General features: G+C 39.6%; 1 protein-coding gene across 1 annotated transcript in view; it reads right to left on the bottom strand.

Annotated features, from left to right (window-relative positions):
- The window catches only part of calcrla (calcitonin receptor-like a), a 30645-nt gene that overhangs the window by 9257 nt on the left and 319 nt on the right, over positions 1-21069 (bottom strand). The window contains exons 2-7 of the mRNA XM_029458771.1: positions 5480-5588; positions 4387-4540; positions 4083-4193; positions 2852-2964; positions 2085-2176; positions 1853-1979 (exon numbers count right to left, since the gene is read on the bottom strand). Coding sequence (XP_029314631.1) covers positions 1853-1979; positions 2085-2176; positions 2852-2964; positions 4083-4193; positions 4387-4540; positions 5480-5554 — 672 coding nt within the window. The 5' untranslated portion in view covers positions 5555-5588. The remainder of the gene's footprint in view (positions 1-1852; positions 1980-2084; positions 2177-2851; positions 2965-4082; positions 4194-4386; positions 4541-5479; positions 5589-21069) is intronic.

The following is a 21069-nucleotide window of genomic DNA, read 5'->3' as shown; positions in this document are numbered from 1 at the left end:
GTATTTTACTGTTTATCGTCTTGGCCTTTCATTCAAAATATTCACAAAACTCTTACCTTTTCACTGAAGTAAAATTATTGAAAGAAAAAAATAAATGTTGACTTTGAATAAATATTTTTCTCCAAAACCTCTGTGCCACAATTATTGGCACCCCTAGAAAATCCTATGATAAAAATCTAACTGAAGTATATTTCCAGTCACATCTTACATCTTTAGGTTCACCTGTTTGATTAGGAACTCTTAAGTGGTCAACCATGACTTCCTGTTTCACTGGGGTATTAATATGAGGTGACACAGGCCAAAATTCTCTTTGTCATTCTTCACTATGGGAAAGACCCGAGAACACAGTGATGATCTGCGACGAAAAGTTGTTGAGCTGCACAAATTAGGAAATGGATATAAGAAAATCTTTAAACAGTTGAAAATGCCCATTTCCACTATCAGGGCAATAATTAAGAAGCTTAAAGCAACAGGAGATGTTAAGAATCAGCCTGGAAGAGGACGTGTGTGTACATTGACACCACACACCGTGAGGAGGATGGTTCAACTGGCAAAATAATCTCCAAGGATCACAGCTGGATAATTGCAGAGGTTAGTTGAGTCTTGGGGTCAGAAAGTCTCCAAAACAACCATCAGACGCCGCCTACATCACACAAGTTGTTTGAGAGGGTTGCCATAAAAAAGCCATTGCTGTCAATCAACAACAAACTAAAGTGCCTACAGTTTGCCAAACGTTACTGGGACTTTGAATGGGATAGGGTTATATGGTCAGATGAGACCAAAATAGAGCTTTTTGGCAACAAACGTCAAAGATAGGTTTGGCATAGACAGAAAGATAGCCATACAGAAAAGCACCCCATACCCACTGTGAAGTATGGTGGTGGATCTTTGATGTTGTGGGGCTGTTTTTCTTCCAAAGGCCCTGGACATCTTGTTAGGATACATGGTATCATGGATTCTATCAAATACCAGCAGATATTAAATGAAACCCTAACAGCCTCGGCCCAGAAGCTTAAAATGGGCCGTGGTTGGATCTTCCAGCAGGACAATGATCCAAAGCACACCTCAAAATCTACACAACAATGGTTTACTGACCACAGAATAAAGGTTTTGCCACGTCCATCACAGTCCCCGGACCTAAATCCTATAGAAAATGTGTGGGACGAGCTGAAGAGGAGAGTCCACAAGCGTCATCCTCGGAATCTGAAGGATCTGGAGAGATTGTGTGGAAGAATGGTCTCAGATCCCGTGCCATGTGTTCACCAACCTCATCAGGCATTACAGGAGAAGACTCAGAGCTGTAATCCTGGGGGCTGCATAAAATATTAAATGAAGGGGTGCCAATAATTGTGGCACACATGTTTTGGAGAAAAATATTTATTTAAAGTCAAAATAATTTTACTTCAGTGAAAAGGTAAGATTTGTGTGAATATTTTGAGTAAAAGGCCAAGACGATAAACAGTAAAATACATTTTACAGCCTGTTTTGCTATTTTTTACTAAAGGGGTGCCAATAATTCTGGAGGGCACTGTATTGCAGAAAGGTCATTTTTGAGTTCTCCCTACTTCTAGCCATGATTGTGGTGTTTCTATAGAGGTGCAGTGAAAAACAAGGACCACAGTGAGTAAAATGTGACAGAAAGCAAACAAGAAATCCTCAAAAATGAATAACTGAATCTAACCATAATATAATTTGTTTAATATTTGAAACCCTGATTTATGTTTAAATACTGAGACCAGGATCACAAAAGGACCAGCCCACATTGAATTGGTAGAAATATAGTATATGAATATCATCATATTCGAAATGATCGATAATATAAAATAAACTATAAATAAATATTTGCACTCACTGGATTCCTCTGCACCAGCTCCTGGTTGTTTGCCACCGCTGTCAACCAAATGATGGTGATGACAGAGTTCAGAACAAAAGAGAAGAAGAGGTTTTTGTGAAGCGTGATCCTTTGGCAACTTAAACTCCTGCAAGAAGAGAAAGGCCACATTACATCAAGGCGCTACCGAGCCATGCATTCAATAGGAGATATCGGTCTATAAAGTATGTTAAGACGAGGTTTGTTGACCCACTTGAAATGGAAGAATATCCCGAGGGAGACTAAGAGGGAGGTCAGAGACAGGCCATGTCCTATGAGGGCCAAGTAGAAAAGATTCATTGCAGTCTGGAAGAAAAAAAGAGACACAGATTAGATTATCTGGATCTCCAAATGATGAGAGTCAATATTATTATGCTCTTGAAGAGAACTCATATCCTTCACTCCTACAGTAAACCCCTAATTAATGTAATGATGACATTACAATCATGTTAAAGGGCATTTTAAGTTTAATAAATTTCAAATAGTAACTGCCAGATTGTATCACCAGAGAATGTTGTAATGTAATGATTCCTTTCATCGGGTGCCATCCCATTGACTGATACTCATCATAACTTTGGTCCATACCGAGCTACAATATGAACGGCAATGGCCAGATTTCCATTTGATGTTAATGATTATAATCTCCAGAAGATGAATTTGAATGTTTTAACCCCCTAACCTTTCTGCCATCAGAACCTTCAAGCCAAAAATAACATCTGGACACTACATTTGTTATAATAAGTAGATTGTCATTAAAGTTTTCAGTCCAGGGGGACTTCACACTAACACTGTGTAATAAAGTGAAATATATGTAAGAAATACCTGTCCACTGCCAATCACAAAAAGATGCATGTGAAATGGACATTAAATACCTTTCACTATCCTCTCATCACTGCCCAGAGAGCTATTTAAAGGGCAGTGCTAAATATAACTCATTTTATACTCTATTTGCATTTAATGCTATTTCCTAAAACGACCGACCATTCTGCCTTCGTTGGTGTGTTCGTTGCAGCGGGTGTAGTTGGTCCATGTCCGGTTGCTCTCCGGATGCAGGAACCAAAGACCACTGTCGGTGCAAATCTTTGTCACCATCTCTGCAGGTAAACATGAGACACACAACGATATGAAGACAAACCACCTTTCTAGCACATGTAAAACATATTCTTGGTATTTATTATTTGCAGCAGAGCAGATGGAAAAACTAGAGGCTGAGTAAAAAATAAATCCCCCTTGGACAAATAACCAGACATTAATATAATAATTAATACACATCAGAGGATCTGAATCTAATCATGCATCTGCAGATCCTGTTGAAGGACCTGCCTCCGAATCTTCCAGCAATTAAAACTAATTTACTTTCATAAAACACATGCATGCACACCACTGCAAACATGGAAACACAATGAATTAATCTCATCAAAACACTTGGATTCTAAATATACAGTTGCTTTGCCCACGTTAAGTAATATTCAAACATGCAGTAGAAATGCTGCTGTCTGTATTTACTCGCACCAGGAAGCCTTATATATTTCATCTGGATTTGTTGCAGCTGGTTTATATGTTTTTACTCTGAACTCTTTAAAGAGGGCAAATACTGTATGTAGACTTTCAGACATCCCAATTTCAATGTTATTGTTCTCACCTGGTCAATAGAGTCAACCAAACAAAAGGTAAAATCAGTGTTTACCTCTTCTGTAGATGCGTGGACATTAGTCTGTACCATTGGTAAAGTATTGTTTTGTATTTTATTGTACGTGTGAAATCCCTTCTTGTCCAGGTCATTATTGAAAAAGATTTAATCTCAAGTGGTTTTTATCTGGTTGAATAAAACCTTTAAATTAAAAAGAGGCATTCTACCAACTTTGCACAAGGATCAGTTTATCTGTCATGGCGAGTTCTACTAATGAACACATACTAGAGGTCTACATTACAAACTGGTGGTTTGGATTCTGCAAGAGTTTATCAGGCAGGTTGGGTCCAATAAAAGATGCTATCAAGTTGCATCATGGGAAATTTAAGATCCAGTATTTTGGGAGCTTGACCCAAAGTAAATGTCATATCTTGCCCTCTGCTGCCTCGATGTCGACCTGTCTTTGTAAGGACCCCCAACTTGAAAGTGCGATGCTAAATTGCTGGAGTAGCCCATTAAAGCAACACCCAACACGCTTGGTGCTAATGCCCCTTTAGAGCCACTGCAAGCCACAGAACTTACCCGAAGGATCAAAATCCTGGAAGTAGTCGGGGCAGTGCTGCTCCATGTTAACACCCACCTTGGTGTCGTCCCAACACAGCCAGCCATCCCAAGTGCGGTTACACATGGGCTCTACAACCACAGAAAATGTGTTTAGGAGCTATGGTGTGTCAGCAAGGATTTTCAATATTTAATTAATAAATGTAACAATAAAATATTATTAATTATTTAGCACAAATGTTATAAATTACAAGGGTAGACTTTTAGGGGAGTGTATCCAATAACTCAGCTGGAAAGTTCCTAAACATGAAACATAACAAGCTACCTAGACGGCCTTGGGTATCGTCCTTCATTATCTTTTGATAGCACTCAAACTGTGCTGTAACTATCTTGTTCCTGGTGAGTCCCATGTCATGGTAGACATTGGTTGGATGCTGCTGCTGGGTTTCATTAACCTCCAGGCTTGCCTTCACAAAAATCTGCAAAGAAGGAGAGACGGAGTGAATAAATCTTTTCAGTTCTTGTTTTATTGAAAAGATGTTTGTGACTGGTGTCTCACACAGGACATGAACACCACAGAGCCGTTACATTCACATTCACAGATTTTTCTTATTCAAATCTATGGCCGCTGAGCTTCATGCCAGAAAAAGTCTGCGTGCAAGCATAAGTCTGGACCCAATTTCAGCAGTGTATTCTGACTCTATGGGGATGTATTAAAGTATGACAGTCCATTATGTTGTACTTAGAACGCCAGGAAAGGGAGTCTAACATACACAAGCTGCCATTAAATCCATTTGCGCTCCATGGAAAATATGACATTACACAGAAGATACCAACCTGAAGCAGCTTTTTGTTCCTGCACAAAATCCCCTACATAAACTGAAACTTACATAAGTAAGTCTAAATGGGTCAAATCACAGCTTTCAAACGTAGATTTTGTAGATACAAGTGCAAATAGTTTGCTGCAGATGTACTATACACATATCAAGAGTTGTCAGCTTTGTGACGAAGCATTTTCCTGCTGTTCCAAGAGGCTTTCTAAACACTTTATTTAGCTTCAGAAGTAGGAGAATGTTCTCAACATATAAAAAGGAACACTTCATTATACAGTTTATCACAAACATTCAAAATCACCACATTTCGTAATGCATGGTTTTCACTGGACAGGAAGGGGTCGAAGTAACTAAAGCTGTCCGAAGAAAAATGTAGTAGAGTAAAAAGTATACAGAGCAGCATAAAATGTAATTTAGTAAAGTACCTAACATTTGTACTTAAGTAAAGTACTGGAGTAAATGTACTTAGTTACATTCTACCACTGCTACCAAGTATAGATACATTTGATTTATTCACACATGTAAATGTATCAAATGAAGTATATTGTGTGTTTTCAGTGCTGGTTTGCGTGCAGGCTGCATTACCTTTGTTAGATTACACAGCAGTATGAGAGCCACCATCCCGCTCCGCTCGATGCTATCCATCTTCCTTTTGGCCATGTCAAAGCCGGTCGATGATTTACCAGCTGCAGATCTGGAACAGAGAATAAAAAATTAAGCACATTCATTAAAGTGAAATAAAATCCCCTCATAAAGGCCACTTCACAGCACTTCTTATCTCTCCCACTGTTGATAAATGTCTCATCCGACGACTTTAATCTCCCGCCTCGTATCTCCCATCTCAATCCATTAAACTGTGAGCAGACCGTGAGATTAGTGAAACCTAGACTTCACAGCCCACACATTAAGACAACATATATTTAACAGATATTTAAATGTCAAACATGTAAAAACAAAAATATTGTCATGGGAACAACTGGATCAGCAAATCGTCAAACACAACAAGCTGAATGCTTTTTTCTATCTCCCGACTTTCATCACGACTACTACAATGTAGTTGAAATCAAGACTCAACAACTGTCACACACAGGTGTCTACCTCTTTACAGGCAACATGCTGTCACTGACTGCACATGTTAAAGGAACACTTCACATGCAGAATGATCATTTGTATATCAATTTACAAACCCATGATTCCTTAAATTTGTGAAGAAAACGTAGTTTTTCTCGCATGCCTCGCTGGTGAACGAAGACAAAAACCAAGAAAAGTCTTCAATGTGTCTTTAGACATCGGTTTATAAAACTATCACACAACTCGTGAACAAACAGAACTGCCACAGACTAGAAGGACGCCTGTGCAAGCGTGAGACCGTTTATGCGGAAGTGTTTTAAAAGTAGATTTGCTGTTGTTAAACACGGCCCCCATTTACTTCAATTCAGAATTTTCTCCTTTTAGGAATTCTGTGTTTTCCATGGAGGCAAGCCAGATGAACAAAGTCTTTCAAGTTAATATCAAGGGAACACAGGGGGGAAAATTGATAAACAAAAGGTCAATTTGGGGTCAAATATTCCTTTGCGACCTATCATAAATGTTCAAATGGACAATGATCTTTATGTTCCTAATGGGTGTGTTGCACATTTCATGTGTAAAAGGTGATGCTGTTGTCTCAGAGCAGAATCACTGAAAGTCCAGATTTAATATCACAGCTGCTGCAGAGCACATGAGGCAAAAATCTAATTACGAAACATTTCTCCCACCCAGGGTGTTCAAATCTGCTTGCAAAACGCTGGGTGTACTAATGCTCGGGGAGCTTTAGATTGTTTAATCCTGCTGCAGCTAATGTTCAACCATCAAAGAGTTACAGGTCTGTCACTGATCCAGTTCTCTCTCTTAAGACTCCTCAAATAGTGAAGCGTGTTCTCCCTTCGGTCTGTGTCTGAAGCCCATAGAGGCTGCTTTCTGTAACAAGTCTTAAAATGTATTTTATGGTTTTGTATTTGTTATTTCTACCATAACTGTATCACGGCACAAGCTTTGAGTTTCATACTGGCACCCTATGTAACTGGAAACCGGTAGGTTCACGGCCTTCAGGAGGGGATTACATCTCATTCAGAAGAGAAATTGAATAACGTATTTCATACCCCAGAGGAACTAGTTCATCACTTTGCAACATCTCAAGTCTAATTAAATTTGGTGGAATGGAACAGCAAGACAAACTCTGCAACAGGAAATCAGTAAAATGCATTTAAGAGGTGAGCATTCACAAGCTGCATGGACTTTAACTTTAAGAACACAAATATTTGTTTTCAATCACAGATGATAATACGCTTGTTCTTGTGCCATAAACTGAAGAATGAAGGTGGAACATGTTCAATATCCCAAATAAGAAACCTCCCCTTCAGCTCAGAGTGCAGAATTGGCTCTTTGCACAAACACAGTTTATGGGAGTGAAGTTCTGCCTGTATAAGCTGCAGGCATCTAACGAGTACCTGCACTTATATACACTATAAGGTTTGGAAACATGTCCATTAAATTGTTGTAATTGTATTTTCAAACAGATATTTGTATCATCTTTTTTAGAGCTACTGCAGTCCACTGAGCGCAGTAACATGTGTATCAGATTATGGAGTTTTTATATTTGAAAGAGTAATATCAACTGATTTCAATAATGTAAACACACAAAGGCAAACCTAAGACAAAAGAAAACATTTATTCACGCTATACTTGCACTTTAAGAATAACAAGTTCAAGTTATACAAAAAATAACAATGCTGTCTGTTACATAAATACAATTGGTAGACTTAGCTAGCTGCCTTTTTACTTCTCAGAAACTTTCCAATACCAAAAATATACCACAATAATAATGCTTGGCCTAACATTGAATTGGTGTGTAGGATTACTAACCAGAATGTAGCAATATCTGTCCTGTTTCAACGTTTTTGAAAATCCATTTTTGGAAGTTGTGAAGCGAATCAGTATCTTTGAAGATACGAATTGTTACATGAATTGATTTCCCCCCACTCCTACCAATAATGCAGCTTTATTCAGGTTCAACTTTGCTAAAAGCTTAAATATTCATTGTTTGTTTGCCAAAAGTTAGTACAAACTCTTACAACACACTGACAGAAGGAGGCAAAAGTGTGAAAGCAGGGGGCCGTCAGACATTACATCACTGACAGATTTGACCCAGTTGATTCTTACAAGTCTCCCTGCAGCTCTGTCAACACAGGGAATGGCCCAGTGCCTCCTCAAGTCTGCTCAAAATTAAAACTGCATTTTCCCGTGGAGAGGAGGGGCTTACTGAAAATGGGATTGTAAAACATTATGGTGATGTGCAAATTAGAAACAGCCAGCAAAAGATCAGCTGCTCTGTAACACATGCATGCATGAAAACACACATACACACAGCACTCTGCTTTGCTAAGTTCCCCAGCTGTTTCTTTGCAAAGACTGCTTTTTATACATAAGCAGACTGATACAGAGGATATATGTTATCGTCAGAACTGTTGTTGCAGAATGCTTTCCCAATAGCTGCTTGGATGTTTCTTATGGCTAGTTGTGTCTGTATCTTGTCGTAGTCTGTTTCTCATCCCACCTTCTTTGGCTATTCATTTTATTGTTAGTGCATTGTCATACACATTAAACAAATCCTAACGACTGGATTCCATCGAAATGGAATCCAGTCGTCATGGTGGAAATTTCCAGCATGATATTTTCTTCACTTCTGCCATAAATAACTTGTTTATGATGGAAATGATGTTCATGATGGAAATTGTTTTTAACAGAAGGTATTTGACAGCCAATATAAAGAGCACGATTAACTCCAGGCGGGTGAATGAATGATAAACCCTTGAGTAAAGAATGCCTTCTGCCCATACAAAAACACTTCCATTGTATATGTTGAACAACATTTCAAATACCTATTATTTGTTCAAACCAAATGACACTGGGTATTACAAAGAATGCTGTCAAAAATACGTTCCCTATGAATATTTTGCATGTTTATTTTATTTTATATGGACATATGTGCACATATGTGCAGTGGTAGAAACCACTGGAGAAACCATTGGCCCTGGATATAGGCCAATGCAAGACTTATTTTCTTTCAGAATCTATAGTCATCCTGCACCTGGAAGTTCACATTTCTTCTTAAGGTCCAGAACAGTAGCTAGATTTCTCTCTGCTAAAATACACGACCACGTTGGCTGCAGATCGATTTAAAAATGTTCTTTCATTCTGACTAACAATTATTTTCGAAGTACTATTTTAATACCTTAGGTTGTATAACGTCAAAACTCCTTCATATTGGTTTCTACCACTGCACATATGTGCACATATGTCCATATAAAGATCATAATGAACAGTTAAATTAATGATTATCCACAAAACCAAAAACCCTGGAAATAACTCCTAAAACAAATCATATACTTCATGAAAACTTTGCTAAGTTCAGCTCAAGGCTAAGAGAGCCCCCTCTACAGAGCCATAACCCTTGGTTATTGATCTGTTTGGATCGACTTCATCCAACCACAAACCAGTGTGAACTGTGGGTGGTCCACTATTATCTGTAGTACCTCAGAGTGTTTTGCAGAAGTGGTTAGTCATGTACACTTTGCACAAGAGCTGACATCACCTATTACGTCGGCCAGCACGCAGAAAGATACCTGGAAAAGACAGTCTATGCATAACAGCTGTTGTCTTCTCGCACGGTGCTAGAGCTCAGCCCGTACTTAGCAACTCCCACTGTCCCCACAGTGATGTAAACATCCTTCTGCCCTCACAGGATGTTTGGCCCCCCTGTACACCAAGTTCCGCTCAGTGGCATTCGGATGTCCATTAGGCTGATGAAGGCCTATAACATCATTACTGCCCCGTTCTATAGCAGGATACAAGCTTAACTAGAGAGGGGTGAAGCCATGAGAACTGACAAAGTCCCTGCATGCAGAGGCACTAACAATGAATATGCGTATTTGTGTGTGGTTATTTTTATTGTTTACGTTGTCAGTTCTAATTCCCACCAATGTCACCAGTACATATTCCTGTGCATTCGGTTTTAAACATGTGAAACGGTTGATAATCCTGTAATCGTGGTTGTGTAGTAGTGTATAAGAATGATGCTGAAAAGCAGTGGTTCCCAAAGTGGGGGGCGCAGAGCTATTGCAGGGGGCCGCGGCAAGGCTTGACCATAACATGGACAAGTTTGTGACAGGTCTCCCACGGGGGGCTCGGAAATATTCTTATCTACAAAAGGGGGGCCCTGTAGAAAATGTTTGGGAACCACTGCTTTAAAGTGATATTTGCACAAACACAAAACTGGTCACTGGGGTAAGTATCGTGTGCCGTGTGAACAGGAAATGTCCAGCACGGGAAACAGCGCAGTTGTGATTTCAAATTACCTGCAGTGTTATAACATTCGGATGAACGGTTGGAGTCAGGGAACCTTTGGTTTAGACTCATATTCCAAGCACAGTTAGATTTATATAAGCCTATAAATATAGCATTTGTTTTCCCTGAGCACTGCACCACCAAAATATTTACTATATGGATTTCTTTGTTAAGCTATAAGAACATACTCTGTATATTTTACTCATATGGAAATATTGCAGGGTTTTTCTTTAACCGAGTGGGGCACACATCCGTCAGAAACAGTTTGAACCATCATGTCATAATTATTTTTGGGTTCATTTGGACACATAGCCTAATCCCTAAACTACATTGTGGTTTCTTGAATTTGCGATGTCACAGCCTAAACGTTACTGTAAGCCACTTCAACTTTACCTTCATCCACAATCTTTCCATTTATGGTGTTAAAATCAAAAATGCTCTCCTACAATAACTCTAAGATGGTTTAATGACTCACCAGAAAGCACTGACAACTTTTTTTTTTTTACTTTAAAACGTGCTGCTCAGTGTGTGTCCTGGTCACAATGAAAAATAAAAACAAAAAAGCCTAAGAGAGCCGTATCAGTTGAGCTGTAAGAAATAGTGGCAGGCCCACGCCGAGGTCTTCAGTAGCTGGGAAACGGTCCAGAACTCTGAGGTCTACAGCTGGTGAATGAGTGGCAGGGGAATAGTATCTTGGAAAGTTCAGCTGGAGCACGAGTCGATGATGGAGGTCACTTTCTAACCAAGGCCCAGCATGGCCACAACATATGTAAAACATGAAGCTGCCAAAAGATTTGACATAATGAGTTTTAAAAACAAAACTGTGTGTAAAACTATGACCTGCTGGATAAGATGTGCTTATGCAAGAACGTAACCCCCCCTCTTTGGCAGCATTTATAATATGCTCCCACTGAGATATTTCAACATTCTCTGCATGTGTGCTGCATCCCATCATATTAATTTGTTAGTGTTGGTTTTGTTCTATTTCATGATCAAGCTAATGTTGGAAAAAGAAAGACAGTCCTCTAGCATGACGTATTTACTTAAGCCCAGTTTCGCTTTACACGAAACACGTGCAACGCGTGCAACGTGTGCAACGCGTTTCTCAGGTCTGTGTCTTTATCAGCTGGGCTGACGTTACCTTAACATCAAACACGTTTGTTGGGAAACATTACCTCAAACTAATGAGCAAGTCGATACCCTGCATCCAGCTGAATTGTGCGTGCATACACACGTTTACTTGTATAATCTGATGCAAATAATAGAAAACTATTTATAACCTCTCTGGTATTGTCAGTGTTTCTTGTGATGTTTAATGTATTTTCTCGCATTTATATTTACTTATTCTCTTGTAAAATGTTCTACCTGTATATTAGAGCTCCAACAATTAGTCGACTGATCCATTAGTCCAGGGGTCTTCAACGTTTTTCAGGCCAAGGACCCCTAAAGTGGTGTAGCGTGGTGCAGGGACCCCCTACTGTATATATTGACTGACTGTAGGTGTGTGTCGCCGCCCTTCTCGAAGTACAGTGGAGAAGGGAATGTGAATGTGCAAGGCAAAAACAAAATGTGAAGGGTTTTTTTTTAAGACCCCTGCATTAGTCAAATCGACAGAGAACTATTCATCGATAAATACATTTTTAATGCAAAAATGGCAAACAAAGAAATTCTCAGCCTCTCAAATGTGGAGATTTCCTGCTTTTCCGTTTTATATCACATTAAAGTAAACATCTTTGGGTTTTGGACTGTCAAAACAAAACAATTAGAGACATCAACTTGGATATTTTTCACTATTTTCTGACATTTTATAGAACGATTAATCATTACATTTCTGAAAGAATATTGATTTAATCAGCAAATAAATTAAAACTAATCGTGAGTTGCAGCCCTACGGTATATTATCGCTTTTATTTGACAAAAATGACTTACTAATTGTGTGAGTGATCCTGACAGGGAAGTCTTGATGTCCACAAGGAGGAAGGAATGCTTGGTCAGCTTGGTCTCCCGCAGTTTTCTGTCATTTTGTGAGCACATTGGGAGCTGATGGTTGATTAGAGGTGACAGAAGAAACAGGACATTCTAAGAAACGCTGTGTTCAGTAGATGCTGGGCATGTAAACACAAGAAACTGGAGGAGAAACTTTTACCACCGTTGTGGAAACATGTTCCCTTCTGAGAGCTTCCTCTTTTAAATCACCAAGACCAAATAGATCAAGTAGACATTTCCCATGGGATCAACTGTACATTGAGATAATCCCTCTCATGTGACTGAAAAATTCCTGAATTAGAATTGAACAACTTTGCCATTTATGTTACCAAGCCTAGGACATGAGAATAAACCTCATGCAAACATCCATGTTGCCAAGGGCACCACCAGATGTCAGGGAAAACAATAACAATCCCACACAGATGTAAGGGAGGAGACCTCTTTTGTTTCAAAGACAGACCTCCTCAACTCTTGATCCACCCACCCTGACTAAAGCACGCAATATTCTTTGCATTAACAGGGCTGGAGAGGGAGGACCAGATATCGAAGTATTCATGTCATTGATTTCTCACCCTCATTGCCAGCAGCATGCCAACGTTCTCAGGGCAAGCACATGGACTTACTTACAACTATGCAGCTGAAAAGAAGAAAAGGCGACACTCATGTAGCTCATGTGGGAAATAAGAAAGGAGAGGCTTACGCTGATGCTAAATAGTGTTTGATGATGTTAGATGTTAGATATACAACCATTCATGGTGGTCATTCAGGCCCTTGAGGCTGTATAGTTGAAGGACGGATGATGCAGCACAGTATCCGAAGAAATGATGAATATTGAAAGATTCTGTCACACACACAATCTTCTTCTAAGGCCAATTTGCAGTTCTAGTGCAGAACACAGTGTGCTCTTTTTAAAGCACGGCAGATAGTCTGTAGAGGATGGGTTGGTAGTTCTCGTCCATTCATAAACCAAGCAGTACCCACAGTACAGCGAATGCACCCATTGAACGTAATAAGGGGTTTTGTGGTGTTATCATATATCAAGGTTTTCTCAGACAAAAGGCTGAACTATGAACAGCAATTTTTCTGAGACATTCATCTTAAAATATGGTGACAGTTAATAAGGATATGCTTTAGGGATGAGAATCTAGAAGCGGGTCCTGTTAAAACAGTTCCTAATTGAGCCATTTGTTGGAATCGCGTGCCTTCGTGCCGATCAATTCCTCTTATCGATGCTTTCAGACAGTTCCGTATGCGCATTGACGTCACGCTGTATCGTGTGGCGTTAATAAACCTGCATGTAATCTTTCTCCACCCAACAGTTTATCAGGAATCAATAAAGAATCGGATCGACAATAGGAATTGATAATAGAATTAGTACCGATAAAATCGTATCAATTCCCCTAATATGCAGAAACATTGTGTGCATTAGACCACCTTCTCTTCCCTCTGTCTGTCACTCTCTCAAACAAACACAAACACAGTGAGCGCCGCGGAGCTCAGTCCTCGTCTCTGTTATTGACTTAGTCCAAAAGTCAACATCAATTGAAAAAAGATAGGTGTAATCATTTCCGAAATTCACAACACGGTTTTATCGAAGACATATCCTGCTTCAATCCATGTTGTTGGCATTTAACCTTTAAAAAAAAAACAGAGCAAAGTGGCTTCCAATGTTTCCCATTTACAGAGGGCTGTGAATGGCCACAAATAGTTGCTGCCAAGTTTAGTAGAAACTACGGCAACACTATATGAGAAAAATAGTGTTTTAAAATAGAAAAATCAGCTGAACATCCATCACAGAGAAAACGGCTGCTTTAAATAGTACTCCTGTTTTATAAAGTGTCATGTACGCCCTGCAGGATATGGTTTCAAACTCTTATTCCCACATAGAGTATGTACAAGATGAGTAAAAATATCACAAAGCTACACTTTCAAGCATCCATACAAAAAAGGCAGTAACACAGGTGAGTCATACTGTGCTGGATGTCAAGTATGTGTCAGCTTTAAAAAAGGTATGCCAGTTTAATGCGAGTTTTGAAAACATCATGAAGCAGGCAGCTAACAAAGCCCCAATGATGCCAACTATGCAGTGCCTGAACTCCAGGTGCATGAGTCACAAGAGAGCCAGAGCTTTTTCATGTAGCAAAGGGAACGGTTTGAAAACCGAAGAACACAGCGTTGATGTTTTTACACCTTGGTTTGTAAAAATTATTAAATAACTCGATTTAACGTGTTAATTAGTGAGCTTTAGAGATACTGCAGATGTTGTTAATGCACCTTGGAATAGATCCATGGTAGGCATTTTGCACTGCTTCCAGTCTTCACGCTAGGCTACGCTAACTCTCTCCTGTAGGTACACAGGATATCTACCATAAAGACATTAGAGAGTGGTATTGATCTTCTCATCAAACTCTCTGCAAGAAAGTGCGGTTCCAAAATGCCAAAATATTTCTTAACGAGGAAACCAAATACTGATGACAGGCTCCTGTGTGTTGACAGGCAGGTCCTTAGTTGCTGAACAAATGTCATTGAATCGCAATAGTTTTAATACCACGCCATCATTATTTGTCTTCAGTTACTTTTAAAAGGAGGTTAAGAGTACTAGAGGTCTTAACATGAAACATGATCCCTTCCCAGAGGCCTCTGATCTACGCAAAGGAAAAAATAGTAGAAATACCTAGTTAAAAATACCCTGGTTAAAAATAAACCACACTCCACCGTACATTGCACCTGCATAGCTGCTAGTAATTCTCCTTGGTGTTAATGTAAATGTTGTGTTGCAGCAATAGAGCTTCTAGGCTGTGTTTAAAATAGCCTAACCTGCTGAGCATGTGCTCACTGCTTCACCTGAGGCATACAACACAGTCCGATGGGAAAGTGTTGCTAATTCCACCAATTTTTTCCACTACATGGAGCCACATTTTCACAGGTCACTGGATTTTCTTTGTCGAGTGCTTTAAGTGCACTGACAGGATGACAGCTTTACACAATAGTAAAGGCTTTCTTGGTTTTTGTTCCTTTCTGGGTGTTATTTCTGCATCCTTACTGGCTATTGCTTTTGACAGATTTTAGTTTCATGGCTGTGTTTGCTGCAGTGATTAGTAGTCATTAAACTGGCTTAAAGCCAGAAGGGGATTTTCAGGGCCAAAACCTGCCCTGAGAGTTTAAATGGGTTTTGCATGTTCTATCCAATTTTATTTGGGGAGAGGGAAAGGGTTCTTCATATCAGTGGGTTTCATCAATGATGCTTCAGCTTAATTATCAGCCTTTTTTCTTCTGGCCGTGGAAACATTATTAACCCGGAAAGATACCCTTTGGGATCTCTCTGCAAGCTAGTCAAGCACCACTCACTAATCCTCCCTATGTTCAGTGTCATTCTGTGAACATTGCCAGAGCTCAGCACTCACACTCTTCTCTTCTATTCTCAAATTACCAAAGTAAGATATGGGATATTCTTGGTAAACACACAGACACAAACAAAAACCTGGACACAGATGAGCAGTAAAGGTTAGAGAGCTTGGTAAAGAAAAAAAGAAAAAAAGAAAAGAAGAATGGCAATACAAATAGAGAGATCACATAAAGTCTGACCACATAAACAGTGAGGGGCTGTGCGAGTGGTTCCCTTCTGGTCTTGCCACGACAAAAATAACCCTGGAGCGCAGTCAAATTCACTGCTGTTTTAAGACGGCACCGAGGAAGCAAAGGAATATCCTCCATGTGTTTGCTGTGGGCCCTAGACTTGACCTCCAGGGGAGCTACTCACATCATTACTAACAGGCTTAAGTTGCTCTGTATGCCTTGGGTTTGTGTTACAAAAACATTGAACTGCTTGCATGAGTGAGATGTGTGAAAATAGCCTGAAATACTGTATAAATGGTATTGGAGAAATCTGAATTGGGATAACTGTCGCTAACAACCACCATGTCAACATATAGTAGCAGCCATAATACATGTGCCACCTCTCGCAGCAGGCTTCTTCCTAGTCAATAAAACAAGGCTGATTGTAAGACGAAGTTTGCAGGTGGAATTGTGTGTCGGTAAGAATATAAAACAGTAATATACTCAATGACACAATCAAAGGCTAAACAAGAACAATTGAGTCATTAAAAGTTAATATAAGTATGAGGATAATAATTGAGTAAAGTCCAACTAAAATTAGAATAAGTGATTACCTTTTGCAGTCAAACATGATGCCAAAGTGATTTCTAAGTTTATTGTTAATATTTTATTATTATTATTATTATTATTATTATTATTATTATTATTATTATTATTATTATTATTATTATTATTATTATTATGTATTTTCTGCCAGTGGCAGTAGGGGTGTATCTGTGCCTGTATTTGATTACCAACAACTGGCAGGCTGAGCTCCAGCAAGGTAATGGGGACACAACGTACGGAAACTTGTGCTGTAGCTTACAAGCCACAGAAAGACAGTGTTCACATTGTTCTAAACTGACTGAAATTACATTTACAGCTAAGTTTTTGAGCTGTTTAACATGCTGCAGCATACCAGCTAATTAGCTAACTAGCCTGACATTAGCCACTAGCAGCTTTGTGTCAGCTATTACACAGCCTGAGTAGACAGATGAAGTAAAAATAAGAGCGTATTGTTCCATTAGTAGCACGCAAGACAGACAACTCAAAAAACACAACTGAAATGCCTCCTGTGTACAAACACAGTTAGCCAATGGTATGCCAATGTTATAACTCAGTAAGTTTATAATGAAATCATTTTACACATTTATATTCTCGGGAGAGCGCAGGACACTTGATTTACAGAGCAGATATGCAGGCTTTAGCTATTTTAGTTGGACTTTAAAAAGTGATTATAGGCCATTTTTAGGGCAATAAAAATGTATTCTAAGACAAATTAAACAAAATATTGTGTGTTGCAAATGTATACACTTACAAAAGAAATCTTCAGCTATAGGTTTTTGGTTTCACCAATTAACAAGAAAGACCCTCATGATAGTCAAAATGTATCATTCACCCAGGTCACGCTACGAGTTGTGATCATGACAAGTACAAGGAGTATGGACAATAATACCTTCTGCTTTTTAAAGGGGAATAAAGTAATTTGGGACTTTTATTAACCTTAGAAACAAATTAACTGCAAGGTTTTTTGGCACAGCTTACGGCAGCCTGAGTCTGACAATAATAATAGTCACATTTTCACAGTAGAGTAAGTTAGCTAATTGGAGATCCAACAGAAATGTCTGCTCCAGACATTTGCTCACAGCAGCAGGAAGTACAGGGTGGAGGAGCGTTCTAAAGTATGCTGACTGGAAACACAAAGCAATTGTTTTACAAGAATTTTAAAAAAGCTGGTTTATGAATACTCCTCTGTATTAGGACTGCACAATATCGTTTCAGCATCAATATTTCAATGTGAGCATGCGCAATGGTGACATCACAGAACGTGCAATGTAGGCGAAGTACCTCACACACGTCATGCTACACATTTTGCTGCTTGATGCAAAATGAAAATGTGGACGGTTCTCATGACTAATCTCTAAGAGAAGATGTCTGGTAAACCATAATCAAACAAATCGTATCAAACACCTGAAGCAGGCCACACAGGTCGTGCATCACAACCATCACAAAATAAGCCAGGAGCAGGAGATAAACACTGAGAAGGAAGTTTTGGTTGCAAAAATAAATGCAAATATTGTGGCTACAGAAAAGATGATGTTGACCAAAATGCGTCATCTGGTGATCCCATCCCTGTATTTTGTCATAGTGCAGTATATACTACAGTCAGTTTTTCTCAAAATTGAGCAGCTCTATCCTGTATCTTTCTGGCAGAGAGAATTCAAACAGCAACATTTGCACATACTATGACCACTACACAGAGCACAGGTTCACCTTTGGAAGACAAACGGACAGACACACAGAGCTTCCCAGGGACCATTTCCTCTAAATTCCATAAGCCAGAAGCCCCCTGCCATTCAGTAAATCAGGAAGTATGTGTCACTGACACTTTGTTTAGCTCACACAAACACGGAACACCCTTAGAAACCACACAGCCTCTTTCCACTGTCCTCTACAAAGTACTGCAGCTCACACTGCCAGCCACTGCACACAGACAAAGCTCCCCAGCTGCTTCTGAAGACATTATCCCATGACAGTTCTCATCTGGCACCTTGTGTGCTGAAATTAAACTGGAGAGGGAAAAATAATGACCCTCCATAATGCATGAGTGGAAGAAAATTACCTCTAAAAGGTTTCACATCCCCGAAACTGAATCCAGAACCTACTGGGGAAGGCATTGAGACTGGTTTTGTGTGTATCATTGTGCTTTTGTGTAATACGATAACTTCGGCCTTGGGTAAGCAGACAGGAAAAGAGATATGATGTATACTTGGGTGGCTGATTTCATTTGATCTGAAACACAATGAAGGTTCAACTTGAATGAGTTTTAAGGACAGTAAAAGATGCTGGAAAGACATGAAATACATAGTTCACGCTTCTTAATAAATATATGTGAGAGCTCTTACGCTTTCCACAATAGGGTCGGGCTATTGGACAAATATATCCACTATCGGAGATTGGCTGAGTACATCGCTGGTTGTTTTCTTTGGCTGTTTTGTTCTATTTCGCTAATTTAATGGTCTGCATCTGTATAGCGAGTGAGAGCCACTGCTCAGCGGGCAGAGAGAGAGACGTTTGAGAGCTTGTGGGATGTAGCGAAGTCAAATATCAGCAGTCGCCGGTTGTTGGGTTGACGGTGGTCAGTTGGAAAAATGTCACCCTAGTTCACAACAGGACAGAGAACATAATAGGATGTAAATCAACAGGCGCAGGCTGCAGAAGTCCTTTGTGCCTGGATGATCTATGGGGGGTTAAGTTTCATGAGAACCATTATTACTCGTGCAACTTCGGTGACTACTCATCAGATTTGGTTGCCAGCACTGTTTGTGTTTTTTTTTTTTGTGTTGGATCCACCATAATAGCATCAGTTAAACACACATCTCCCACACAATTGTTGCAAAATTGCCATACATTGTCAGCACAGCCATTGTAATATCACAATAACTTCTCCCAAAGGGAAGGTAGTAAGAAAATGAGCCCTTTGCTGCATGACTGCAAATAAAAGTAATCCTGAATACAAACCCAATGCACCACACATCTACTGTATGACAGTGTCAGCTACAGTGTGAATGAGATTGCAATGGCACAACCTCCAAAATGCCCATTGCTTCAGGGAGAGATTTAACATACCATGGAGATCGCAAAGGCTTCGGGAGCTATGCAGCCAAGACTTTTGTCTCACCCACATTTAATAGCTGTTCTCTGGACAGTGAATAAACAGCACGATAGTTTGGGGGTTGAATCTGTTGAGTTGCATGACATTCCCACTGCACAGTCAGCTCATGTATTTAGTGCCATTGGAAGATGTCAGAGCAAAAATGGCCTCAAAGACTCATCAGATGGCACTGCCAACTGGCAGCTTTGACGCGTTTACTGTCCAAAGTGTCCTGATGGCTGACATGCATGGGCAGTGGAGTAAAGAAACAACTATACTGGGCTTATTTCTTTAGGTATTTCTGAACATCTGTGCCTCTTAACAACTTAAACATTCTGATCAAGTCTAATAATTTATATACTGTAAAATGATTTACATTTATTCACATGCAGCATTTTGTGTCAATGACGTTGCATGACATTCATATTGCTGAAAAGTAAAGCTGTAGAGTTCCTAAACTGGGGTTGGGACATCCACACATGTTAATTCATACTGTAAAATAGATGCGAGGGGTCATGCAATTATCAACAAATTAGGAAAGCAGAAGATTTTTTTTTTAATATGTATATAATAATATTCGCAATATGCCCTGCTTAAGCAGCTGTCCCCTCGACCCAGCCCCAGATAAGCAGGATATAATGTATGGATAATGGAATTTCTGTAAAATTTTTCACCACCGTCATCATATCCTCCTCCTACACATCATCACCATCCTTTTTGTTGTTACTGCCGAGCCCACAAACTTCCAGCATGTCCAAATCTGCTGCTTATGTAACCATGCAGATGATTTAGCAACCAGTGACTGCCACTTACATCAAAGTCTCTGTGTGGAACGGAGCTGAATCCATCTTGCTTTCCAGTTTAATTAACCTGAAAAGCCTGGCTGTATTTCATCCCTTCATATACTTTAACATTGATTATTTAATCAATTGAATGGATGTCAAAGCCGGTATATTGTACAGGAGAACTCTGTGGCTGCATTGTCAACCACAGCTGAGTCAGCCATGCATGCAATCCCATATCAAGGCTGATACTTGAAGTTTATGTACCAACAATGTTAATATAATCTGAGCGGTTGTAAAAGGTCGTACTTTAATCCCTTTAAACGGCTTTTACGCGCTTCCATAAAGCATGACTACACTGTAGGCTGCGGCTGAGTAAACCCTCACTACACCACTCGACGTATAATCTTATACTTCGTGAATAAAAGCTCCTTAAAGCGGATAAAGGTGAGTCTTTGTATGAGCACTATGCATTATATATGTAGGCTATATGATATACATGTCCATGCACGACGCTTGGATTGCATAACAGTTTCCAAAACCCACAAAATACTGCGGTCTGTTTCACTATATTCCTCTCGCACATCCATATGTTTCACCTCCAGCTCCGGACACAAGCACAATGCAGTTTAACTGCAGTTATGGATGCTCATACTGCTGTCCCCATGTTATTAATGGATTGAGGACATTGCAGTGTGCTCTGTTAAATGCACATGCCTCGACTCTGTAATCCATGCACATACAGTTGAAATGACCTCGATAAACACACAGCG

This window comes from Cottoperca gobio, chromosome 21 (genome assembly GCF_900634415.1).
Source record: "Cottoperca gobio chromosome 21, fCotGob3.1, whole genome shotgun sequence".
NCBI lineage: Eukaryota > Metazoa > Chordata > Actinopteri > Perciformes > Bovichtidae > Cottoperca > Cottoperca gobio.
The sequence above is the reverse complement of the archived record's forward strand: the minus strand, read 5'-3'. Positions and strand labels throughout refer to the sequence as shown.